At 46.9% G+C, this 12,337-nt stretch overlaps 1 protein-coding gene across 2 annotated transcripts in view; it reads right to left on the bottom strand.

Moving 5' to 3' along the window:
- Positions 1 to 12,337, bottom strand: part of NPM1 (nucleophosmin 1) — a 129,171-nt gene that overhangs the window by 54,426 nt on the left and 62,408 nt on the right. For both annotated transcript variants that reach the window (XM_030212340.1, XM_030212341.1), the window contains exon 8: positions 1,035 to 1,115. In XM_030212340.1, coding sequence (XP_030068200.1) covers positions 1,035 to 1,115 — 81 coding nt within the window. The remainder of the gene's footprint in view (positions 1 to 1,034; positions 1,116 to 12,337) is intronic.

Below are 12,337 nucleotides of genomic sequence, written 5' to 3'. Positions count from 1 at the left end.
CTCCCTCAGGTCCTTATTCATGGGAAAGGAACGGAGAGGTGCCAAATACCCTTAACCAAAGGGTCTACCTGCTTCACGTCCCCCACCGGAGATTCAGAGGAATCAAACACGATCATCGCAGAGACCTGATCAATTAAATCGGCCAACTCCTCTCTAATTTGAGCCCGGCTGCTGTAGCCTGAAAAGGTTCTCAAGGTTCCCGCCACACCACGGGAGCAGAGGCACTGGGCTATCTACTCAGGAGAGCAGAGCTAGGGAGGGACCTGGGAAGACACCCCAAGGGAAAGACGGAGCCGCAACCGGACCCACTTCCCCAAAGCACACAGGGTAAAAACTGTAAGAGGCTAAGCACAACCCCCAAGGAACCTCAGGGCCTACCAGACCAGTCAGACTGCACATCTACCCTCTGCTAGAGACAGAAATACTGGATGTTTTGGGTTCTGCACAGATTAAATATATAGTGTTTAAAGGTTAGTGTTCTCAGTCTCCCTCTGTTGGTAGGCATGCATAATCCAAGCATCTTGACCAGTCTGGAGGGTCGCTGAGAAATACAGTATTTAACTCCAGCTTAGTATTTAAGCACTGAACACACAGGGGGAAAACATGCAATGTGAGGAATCCCTGATTTTCTAGAGCACCAATCACAGCCTTTGGTTTTAATTCCAAGTGTCATGCTATATTGATCAAAAACAATTTATCTGTGCCACTTACTGGAAATATGTTTAGAAAAACTTGTACCACTAATATTCCAACTAGATCATATTGGACTACATGTAAATCAAAGCTCTGGTACAAGGATACTTCCAAAACAAATCTCTATCAAAAAGGTACTCAAAACTGCAGAAAGCCTTTACAGAACATGTAGAAAAAAAGAAAAACAGGCTTCAGCATACAATAGCATGACTCGGCTCGTTAATTTCTTTGTTGAAGGCACTAGAGTAAATAAAACCTGGTAGAACTACTTAACCCATTTTAGTAAGATGCTTTTCCCCCCTCCTCACACCACAGCAATAGGGCAGTTTACATCAACTCACAGTTTGCTTAGGTACTGGTGTGGTCGCCTTGCTGGCTTTCCCATTCTGGCTTGCCTTCTGTGGAGTCTTTGCTTTAGAATCCTGGGTGCGTGAATATAAAAAATGTTAAGGTTTAATCATAGAAGCCCTTAATAGAAGATACCTTGCACCTATAAAGTCTCAATCCCAAAACTATGCCTCAGTGTTACAACTGCTACATGGATAAAACTTGCTGTTTTGATTCTATATAGCAGAAAACCAAAGATTTCTGATATCTAGTAAGTTCTAATGTTAACACTCCATCTGTAAGCTATTAAAACTAGAAAGTAAAACTACCTGACTGGGACCACCAGCAATAAAACAGCAAGTTACTTTTTGATCTCAGTCTATTTTACTCACTTCAGCTGTAAAGCACTTACCAATGTTGATTTCAAGAGAAATAGCAAGAGCTGTCTTGCTCAATGTTAGTTTTTTTTTTTCCTTTTGATATGAAGATCTGTTTAGATTTCAGCAGCCAGAGCAACCTCATTTAGCTGAAGCTATTAACCTCACAAAAGGACGCTGGTAAATTTATCTTTGAGTCAGGAGGAAAGAATCCTGCAGCATATGAGCACCTTTCTGTTTTTGTATAGCAGACTTCAGAAGTGACTGCAATATAAGGGGGTTCCATAGCACCACAGTGCTCCCTAGTGGTCAATGACTACCTGGCAGAGAACAACCAAATTGATGGAAAGAAGGACAAAGCTAAATGTTCTACATTTTGTTTTTAATTTATCAGTCCCCCCCTCCCAAAGTGTTTGTCAAGGAAAGCAAAGATACATACCTGTAGCAGGTGTTCTCTGAGGACAGCAGGCTGATTATTCTCACGACTGGGTCGACGCCCATGGCCGCCCAAAAACGGCAATTTTTCCCAAGCAAAAATAGGCAAAGCTTTGCCTGAGCCTTCCAGCGCAAGGTGCGCGCCCATATTCACGTCCGTCGCATGAGAGTCCCACTTCAGTTATATAAAAAAGGAATAAGAAAAACAACTCCAAAGGGGAGGTGGGAGGGTTTGTGAGATCAGCCTGCTGTCCTCGGAGAACACCTGCTACAAGTATGTATCTTCGCTTTCTCCGAGGACAAGCAGGCTGCTTGCACTCACGACTGGGGTATCCCTAGCACCAAGGCTCACTCAAAACAACAAAGAAAGGTCAACTGGGCCTCACAACAGAGAGGACTTAACAAGGATTGACCTACGAACTAGAACATCTAACAGAGTGCAGCCTGGAACAGAATAAAAATGGGCCTAGGGGGGTGGAGTTGGATTCTAAACCCCGAACAGATTCTGCAGCACTGACTATCCAGACTGTCGCGTCGGGTACCCTGCTGAAGGCAGTAGTGAGATGTGAATGTGTGGATTGAAGACCACGTTGCAGCCTTGCAAATCTCTTCAATGGAGGCTGACTTCAAGTGGGCCACCGACGCTGCCATGGCTCTAACACTATGAGCCGTGACATGACCCTCAAGAGTCAGCCCAGCTTGGGTATAAGTGAAGGAAATGCAATCTGCTAGCCAACTGGAAATGGTGCGTTTCCCGACAGCGACTCCCCTTCTGTTGGGATCAAAAGAAATAAACATTTGGGCGGACTGTCTGAAGGGGCTTGTCCGCTCCACATAAAAGGCCAATGCTCTCTTGCAGTCCAAGGTGTGCAACTGACGTTCAGCAGGGCAGGTATGAGGACGGGGAAAAAATGTTGGCAAGACAACTGGTTCAGATGGAACTCAGACACCACCTTCGGCAAGAACTTAGGGTGAGTACGGAGGACTACTCTCTTCTGATGGAAACTTGAGATAAGGAGCATGCACTACCAAGGCTTGAAGCTCACTGACCCTACGAGCTGAAGTAACAGCCACCAAGAAAATGACCATCCAGGTCAAGTACTTCAGATGGCAGGAATTCATAAGTACATAAGTAATGCCACATGGGGAAAAGACCAAGGGTCCACTGAGCCCAGCATCCTGTCCACAACAGCGGCCAATCCAGGCCAAGGGCACCTGGCAAGCTTCCCAAACGTACAAACATTCTATACATGTTATTCCTGGAATTGTGGATTTTTCCCAAGTCCATTTAGTAGTGGTTTATAGACTTGTCCTTTAGGAAACCGTCTAACCCATTTTTAAACTCTGCTAAGCTAACCGCCTTCACCACGTTCTCCGGCAACAAATTCCAGAGTTTAATTATGCGTTGGGTGAAGAAACATTTTCTCCGATTTGTTTTAAATTTACTACACTGTACTTTCATCGCATGCCCCCTAGTCCTAGTATTTTTGGAAAGCGTGAACAGACGCTTCACGTTCACCTGTTCCACTCCACTCATTTTATATGCCTCTATCATGTCTCCCCTCAGCAGTCTTCTCCAAGCTGAAAAGCCTTAGCCTCCTTAGTCTTTCTTCATAGGGAAATCGTCCCATCCTCGCTATCATTTTAGTCGCCCTTCGCTGCACCTTTTCCTATTCTACTATATCTTTCTTGAGATGCGGCGACCAGAATTGAACACAATACTCAAGGTGCGGTCGCACCATGGTGCGATACAATGGCATTACAACGTCCTCACACCTGTTTTCCATACCTTTTCTAATACCCAACGTTCTATTCACTTTCCTAGCCACACCAGCACACTGAGCAGGTTTCAGTGTATTATCGACGATGACACCCAGATCCCTTTTCTTGGTCTGTAACTCCTAACGTGGAACCTTGCATGACGTAGTTATAATTCGGGTTCTTTTCCCCACATACATCACCTTGCACTTGCTCACATTAAACGTCATCTGCCATTTAGCCGCCCAGTCTCCCAGTCTCGTAAGGTCCTTCTGTAATTTTTCACAATCCTGTCGCGAGTTAATGACGTTGAATAACTGTGTCATCAGCAAATTTAATTACCTCGCTAGTTACTCCCATCTCTAAATCATTTATAAATATATTAAAAAGCAGCGGTCCTAGCACAGACCCCTGAGAAACCCCACTAACTACCCTTCGCCATTGTGAATACTGCCCATTTAACCCCATTCTCTGTTTCCTATCTTTCAACCAGTTTTCCTCCTATCCCATGACCCTCCAATTTCCTCTGTAGCCTTTCATGAGGTACTTTGTCAAACGCCTTTTGAAAATCCAGATACACACTATCAACCAGCTCCCCTTTGTCCACGTTTGTTTACTCCTTCAAAGAATTGAAGTAAATTGGTTAGGCAAGATTTCCCCCCACAAAAGCCGTGCTGACTTGGGTCTCAGTAATCCATGTCCTTGGATGTGCTCTGTAATTTTGTTTTTGATAATAGCCTCTACCATTTTCCCTGGCACCGACGTCAGACTCACCGGTCTATAATTTCCCAGATCTCCCCTGGAACCTTTTTTTGAAAGTCGGTGGACAGCTGGATCACATCCTCTAGATCCCCCTGTAGCTTAATACCACTGGTAAGCTAGGGTCCACTGAGCTGATCTCATGTGAAGACCTGCCATGGGAGTTACATGAACTGTGGAAGCCATGTGCCCCAGAAGTCTCAATATCTGCCGAGCTGTGATCCGTTGAGACGCTTGAACCTTGGAGACCAGAGACAAAAGGTTGTCTGCTCTTGGCTCGGGAAGATAGGCACAAGCTGTCTTTGTGCACAACAGAGCCCCTATGAATTCTAATTTTTGAACAGGGTGGAGATGGGACTTTGGGTAATTGATGACAAACCCTAGTTCCAGCACTTGAATAGTCATCCACATGGACTGCAAACCTCCTTCCTGGGAGGTGCTCTTCAACAGCCAATCGTCGAGATAAGGGAACACATGCACTCCCAGTCTGCGTAGAGACGCTGCAACAACTGCCAGGCACTTGATAAATATCCTGGGGGCGCAGACGCCAAGCCAAAAGGCAGCACACAATACTGAAAATGCTGCGTTCCCAGCCGAAACCACAGATACTTCCTGTGAGCTGGAAGTATCGAGATGTGGGTATAAGCATCCTTTAAGTCCAGAGAGCATAGCCAATCGTTTTCCTGAATCATGGGAAGAAGGGTGCCCAGGGAAAGCATCCTGAACTTTTCTCGAACCAGATATCTGTTCAGGCCCCTTAGGTCTAGGATGGGACACATCCCCCGTCTTCTTTTCCACAAGGAAGTACCTGGAATAGAATCCCAGTCCTTCTTGCCCTGGTGGAACGGGCTCGACCGCATTGGCGCTGAGAAGGGCGGAGAGTTCCTCTGCAAGTACCTGCTTGTGTTAGGAGCTGAAGGACTGAGCTCCCTGTGGACAATTTGGAGGCTTGGACTATTTGAAAAACCCACCGGTCAGAGGTTATCGGAGGCCACCTTTGGTGAAAAAATTTTAACCTCCCCCCGACAGGCAGATTGTCCGGCACAGACACATTTATGGTGGCTATGCTCAACTGGAGCCAGTCAAAAACCCGCCCCTGGTTTTTGCTGGGGAGCTGCAGGGGCCTGTTTAAGCGCACGCTGTTGACGAGAACGAGCGTGCTGTGGCAGAGCCTGAACCAGCTGTCGAGAAGTAGGAGTGTACTTACAGGCCCTAGAGGTGTAAGGCGCACTTCTCTTCCCTTTAAAATACTTCCTAGAAGAGGAAGCGGATGCAGAAGGCGCTCGGCGGAGAGAGAGAGTCCATAGCGTTATCACACTGACAGAGATCAATCAACTCTTCGATCTTCTCACCGAAGAAATGATCCCCCCGGCAAGGGAAATCCGTAATTTTCTGCTGAGTTCTCTCCTCCAGGTTAGAGGCAAGCAGCCATGAGAAACTGTGCATCACTACACCCATAGCAGAAAATCTGGATGTCACATCGCAAATATCGTAAATGCCCCTGGACAGGAACTTGCGACACGCCTTCTGCTGTCTGACCACTTGGCGAAAAGGCTCGGCCTGCTCCGGTGGGAGTGCAACAACCAAGCTCTCAAGCTACCGCACTGAGTTCCACAAATGAATACTCATAAAGAGCTGGTAGGACTGAATTTTGGAAGCGAGCATGCCAGCCTGATACGCCTTCCTCCCAAAAGAATCCAAGGTTCTATGTTCTCGCCCCGGGGGTGCCGAGGCAAAGTTCCTAGAACTCTTAGCTCTTCTGAGAGCACGTCCCTGAGTGTATCGTGAAAAGGAACTGTGGTAGAAGACTTAGGTGGAGATGGAGAATCCAGGACCTCGAGCATCTTGGCCCTGGGCTCATCCAGTCTCCACAGGGAAGGGAATGGCCTCAGACATTTCCCGCACAAAAGATGAAAGAGACAAGCTCTCCGGAGGGGAGAGCTGTCTCTGAGGTGAGGGGGTCGAATCAGATGGAAGACCTGGAGAATCCTTGGCAGAGAAAACTCCGTGACCCCCATCTTCATCAGATGAGCCATCATCGGATGGGGCTAACAACTCAGAAAGAGCAGCCCTGATCTGAGCCCGTCTCGACATGGAGATGCGGTGACCTCAATGACTGTGTCGAGAAGTCGACTCCCCAGGAGACTCCGGGTGAAGCTTCCTCCATCGAAGGCAATGGAGAGTCGACCCGGGAGGCTGCCGACCCCGATACCGGAGGAGACCTCACCACTGGCGAAAGGCATGATGCCGCAGGAACCTCCGGTGCCGGGCGCAAATGGTGCCGCACCGCTTCCATGAAATCAGGGAAAATAGCCTTGATGCGCTCATCTACAGAAGCTGTCGGGGAAGGCTGCGGTGCGGGCTTCAGAGGCAGAATCTGCAGAGGCTGGGGAGCCGGAACCGGGCTGCCAGACGACCTGCGCGTCGATACCTCCATAACAGAGGGAGAGCGATCCTCTCTGCATCGACGCTTCTCGGGTACCGAATGCTTCGATGACCCGGAGCTCGCGGTACTGTGTCGAGGAGAACGATGACGGTGCTTCTTGGCCTTCACCCGATGTCCGTCATCGAGACTCCTCGGTACCGGTGAGGAAGACGTGGAATCCACACACTTCCTCGGGGCTGAGTCCAATAGAGGTCGGTCCCGGGGGGGGGGGGGGGGGGGGGGGGCCTGCAAAGCAGGAGACGCCGAGGCAGGTGGAGACCCGCTCGATGCACCACTGCTACCAGTGTGCATAGGTCAACAGCCTGTACCCGGTCTCCCGATGCCAACGGTACCGATGTCAATGCCAAAGTCGAGGGACTGGACCCAAACAGCTTTTCTCTTTGGGCCTCGCTAGAAAGCTGAGTGCGCCTTTTCATTTTGAGGCACAACTTACAGCTTTCCTGCAGATGGTCGGGCCCAAGGCACTGAAGGCACCAAGAGTGTGGATCAGTGCCAGAGATGGTCCGCTTACAGCGGGCGCAAGGCTTGAAGCCGCTGGGCGTCTTCGATGACATCGCGGGAAAAATGGCCTCCGCAAAATCAAGGGACGCGATGGTGTCTGAAAAAAGGACACAAAACAGGGAAAAACCCGACCGAGCAACTTAAGAATGGTTTCAAGCGAAAAAGGAAACTTTAAAACGAAAAATTAAGGAAATAAAGGAAATTTCTTTTTAAAACAAGCGAAGTCAATTTGAAGAAACTTTTACTCAATGGGACCCGAAGAAACGCGAAGCGAAACTCCGTGTCTCCTCAGATGCGGAAAGAAAACTGAGCGTGTCCACACGGCGGGCGGGAAATCGTGCGCGCGCATGTGCGGTGTGATCGTCTTGCGCAACGGATCGCTCTAGAAGAGACTTTTGGCGATTTGTGCTTGAAAATCCTCCGGGGGCCGACGTGACATCACCCACATGTAAGAATATCAGCCTGCTTGTCCTCGGAGAACAGTGCTTCATAGAGCATAATTCTCCCCTCTAGGGCACACAGAACGGGTTGTATTTTGTACCCCATGGCATTTTAACAGGGTGGATTAAAATTCCTTGGGGTAGTAGAAATCAGCTATTGTTGGGGTTGGAAGGGTAGAGGGTGGTGGTGAGGGTTAATATAGCTGCTCACTATTGTTTTCTATTTGTAATTTATACACAATAGTTGCACAGTATATTGTTTCTTTTTATATTTTAATAAAAACATTTAAATATAAAATCATAATTGTTCAAGAGCGGGGGCGGGGACAGAACGGAGACAGGGTCTGCAGGGACAAACTTTGTACCCGTGTCATTCTCTAGTTGGAATGCAAGAGGGTTCCCTTATTCCAAGTGATGAGGGTCAGAAAGAATTTGCCTTCACAGATCCTGGTAAACAAGCTCCAGAAGCAGGGAGAACCAATTAGCCGTGGCCCCTATGGGATGAGTATCATGGGTCCCCCTGTCTTGCTTGAGTTTCAGGGAAGTTTTTTTTTTTTTTTTTTGCTAAAAGAGGTGTTGGGAGGATAGGCATAAAGAAGGCACTTCCCCTATCAAGAAGAAAAGCATCCAAGGCTAATCTACTGTGTGATCTAGACAAACAGTACTGGGGGACTTTGTGGTTCCAGTTGAGTGAGAAATATGTCTAACCCAAGATATTGGAAGAACTCAAACATGAAATTGTTGATCTGCAGCTAGTGATCTGTAATCTGTCGTTAAAATCATCCATACTACCTGAAGACTGGAGGGTTGCCAATGTGATCCCAATTTTTAAAAAGGGTTCCAGGGGAGATCTGGGAAATTACTGACTTCAGTGCTGAGGAAAATACTGGAAACTATTATAAAGAATAAAATTACAAAACACGTAGACAAGCTTGGTTTAATGGGGACATAGCATTGATTCAGCCAAGGGAGGTCTTGCCACACCAATTTGCTTCATTTCTTTGAAGCAAAGTGAACATGTGGAGGAAAGCGAGTTGGTTGATATAGTGTATCTAGATTTTCAGAAAGCTTTTGATAAAGTTCCTCATGAGAAACTCCAAAGAAATTAAAGAGTCATGGGATAGGAGGCAAGGTTCTGATGTGGATTAGGAGTTGGTTATTGGACAGAAAACAGAAGGTAGGGTTAAATGGTCATTTCTCTCAATGGAGGAGAGTGAGCAGTGGAGTGCTGCAGGGATCTGTAATGGGAACGGTGCTATTTAACATTTATAAATGACCTGGAAATCAGAACAAGTGAGGTAATTAAATTTGCAGATGACATGAAACTAATCAATGTTGTCAAAACACATGCAGACTGTGAAAAATTGTTCTGAATAGTTTGTAAGGGGGGGAGGGGGAGAGACCCCAATCCCTGTCAGCCATCCTGATGAAGATCCAGTCACTTCAGAACCCATCCAGGCAACCAAGACTATCCCAAGCTCTTCAGATATAGCTGCCACTAGCATGGGCCACAATTCCCAGCCTGCCCATCCCCTCTTCTAAGGGCAGGGCATATGGGGCCAAAAGATTTTTTGCTGCACCTTCCAAAGGCAAGTCCTCCAACTGCTGGGCCACCCCAGGAGCTACTGCTCATGCACAAAACTGCATGTCCACAGTATCTGCGCTGGATCCAGAGGCTGCTTCTGTGTCTGTCCCAACTGCTTCAGGGGAGCCCTGGAGCCAAGCTCCAACAGACCCAAAAGACCTGCTCCACAATCTGGGCAGGCAGAGCTGGCAGTCACTACAGGAGCTGCAGCATGTTGACTCCCTCACCACTCCTTGTCAGCTGTGCCTGAAAACAGGAATTTCCCCAGTGGATCTGGCTAAGTAACTAGATCCCAGATGTTTGTATTCTCGAGTCAACAGGGAGTCCTGCAGTTTCATGCAGTTGCAGGAGCTGGCTCCCTGGGTGGTTTTTTTTTAAGGTTAGTTTCAAAGCTGGGGGGGGGGGGGGGGCTAGGTAGGGTAACAGGCAGGAGACTGCCCCCCCCCTCTAGCAAAGGCCTCTAAAAACCTGTATCAGAGGCTCAAGGACCCCAGCCCATAACAGGGGCCCCCGAGTAAAAGATGGAGAGGGAGAACTAAGCACACCCCAAACTCCAACCAATAACCCACTAGCTGTAGTCTGGCACTGTGGGAATCAGGCTGGAAAGAGGAAAAAAACACAGCTGCACCATCTGCTAGAGGTAGAGAAATACTGACTAGCTCCAGGTTGCAACTGCTGTTATACTGGTGAGATCACCAGAACTGAACTTGTCTGTTTTCTATCTCCACCTGGCTGGTTGGGGTATATCACCTACTGTTGTGGACTAGTCTAGCTAGATGAAGGAAAAATATGTCTTACCTGATAATTTTCTTTCCTTTAAAATCACAGCAGATAATTCCAGAGACTTATGGGTATCAGCGGGCGGAGACAGAGCACTAAACTGAACTCTTATATAGGACAGTGTACTCCTTGGACATTTAGTATTTCTCATAAAGCAGAAGAAAGAATTATTCTAGCATTTCTCATTCCTCTTAGAATCAGATTGAACCATCCATCCATTTCCGGTCCAGTAAAAACACCTTGCCTTGCGCAGTGTCGAAATGAACTCCCAGATATTCCAGTGTCTGCTTGAGTGCCAAGTGGCTCTTGGGCAGATTGAGTACCCATCCCAGCAACTGCAAAGACTTCGGTCAGGAGAGTCATGAGGTCGCATCCAAAGAGGTTCTGATCAACCAGTCCAGATAGGGATGTACTCTGATACCTTCTTTCCCTCAGGAATGTCGCTACCACTACCATGACCTTGGAAAATGTTCCGAGAGCTGAAAATGTTGACCCAAAAGCAAAGAAAACATTGATGCGGTGGCCAAATGGGAATGCATAAGTGTGCATCCTTGAGATCGATAGTAGCTGAACAGCCGCCACGACAAAACACGTCTTCCCTTCTGAAAATGCTTGATCCTTGGGTATTTGACTACCTTTTTGAGGTTGAGGACCAGATGATGGGCCACTCCTTTCTTTGGAACCACAAAATAAATGAATAGCGGCCCTCACCCTGTTTGCCGAGGGCCACTGGAACTATAGTCCTGTAAGAAGCAGAGTGGAGAACAGAGTTTTTTGTCTGTCCAATAGCTTTGCATGAGGATTCCAAGAGAAAAATCTGCAATGAGAGAAATCTACTCTGTAACCATCTTTGATAATTTCCAGAACCTATTCGTCTATAGTAATGTTGGCCCACTCTAATAATGGACAACCATTCCTCTTTTGTTAAAAGAGTGAACCAGGTGGGAGAAAAAGGGAAAGGAATAATAAAAGTAATTATGTTGATGTTATAGTTGGTTATTGTTAACAAGTGGTGTGATAAAGAGGATTGTATACAGTACTCAATTGCAATGTTAAAATGCATTTTCTTTAATAAAAATTATTGACAATAAAAGAGTGAACCAGGACACTTTCATTGGGAAGAAAGAGCAGAGAAGAATCTGGAAACTTGATCAGAAGATTGCTTGTCTACATGAAATGACTGTCTGTGCTGACCAGGCAGGTACCTCTTAGCATCCTTGAGTGTGAGACTGATTGTATTTAAAAGAGCCTCTAGGCTTGTCTTCAAGCAAACGCTAAGACTTGGAATCACCCTGATCCTTAACCAACATCTCTAAATCTTCTCCAAATAGCTTTCCCCATAAGGGAAGCTTCATGAGATACTGCTTAGAGGCAGCATCTGTGGCCCAATGATGCAGGCACAAGACCCGTTAAGCTGTTATCGTCAAAACAAACTGTTTAGCAGATGTGTGGAAAAGGTCATACAAGGGAATCTGCAAGGTAAGCTACACCAAATTCATTTTGGGGTAGCTGTGCATCAGAGGCTGCTAATGCATACACTGCTTGCTGCACCCAGGAAAGGCAGATCTGGCAGCATAGAAGCTGCAAATTGAAGCCTGCAGATAGCAGAAACCTCGAAGGAAAACTTCAAGGAAGATTCCAGTTTCCTGTCCTGAACATCCTTTAAGGCCATACTACCTTCCACAGGCAGAGTGGTCTTTTTGGTTACTGCAGCTAGGCACCTACCTTCAGTAGCTTAAAATTCTCAAGTTCTTCTTGCGCTATGAGAAAGACGAAGCATGGCCCTGGGTCAATCGAAGGCTAGCATACGTGGTACATTTTGTGGAAATCAACTCCTGCACAGCCTCATGCACTGAGAAAGATTTAGGTGGTTTTTTTGTTTGGTACTTCGTGTCTTAGTGATATGAGAAGGCAAAGAAGTCGCAGGATAGGCCTCCCTCAGAACGAGAAGTAGGAGAAATTGAAACCACCTCAAAAAGCCTTTCCAAGTGATTCCTTTTGGAAACAAGATCCATCTGCAGAGGTTGAATAACTTGTAGAAATCCCATGAGCCCCCTGCGCTGGGGCTAAAACACAGAAAGAGGCTCAGACTGGTGACAGAATTTAAATAGTTTGATGCAGCAATTAAAAAAAACTCTGGCGAACAGGGCTCCTAAAAAACCACAGCAGCAGTAACCCCAAGCAGAGCAAAAAACCACTGGCAGAGTGTGCAGGCAAAGAAACACCCGAAGTTGAA

Source organism: Microcaecilia unicolor, chromosome 8, assembly GCF_901765095.1.
Source record: "Microcaecilia unicolor chromosome 8, aMicUni1.1, whole genome shotgun sequence".
Lineage (NCBI taxonomy): Eukaryota > Metazoa > Chordata > Amphibia > Gymnophiona > Siphonopidae > Microcaecilia > Microcaecilia unicolor.
Note: the sequence above shows the minus strand (reverse complement) of the source record. Positions and strands in the feature narration are given on the sequence as shown.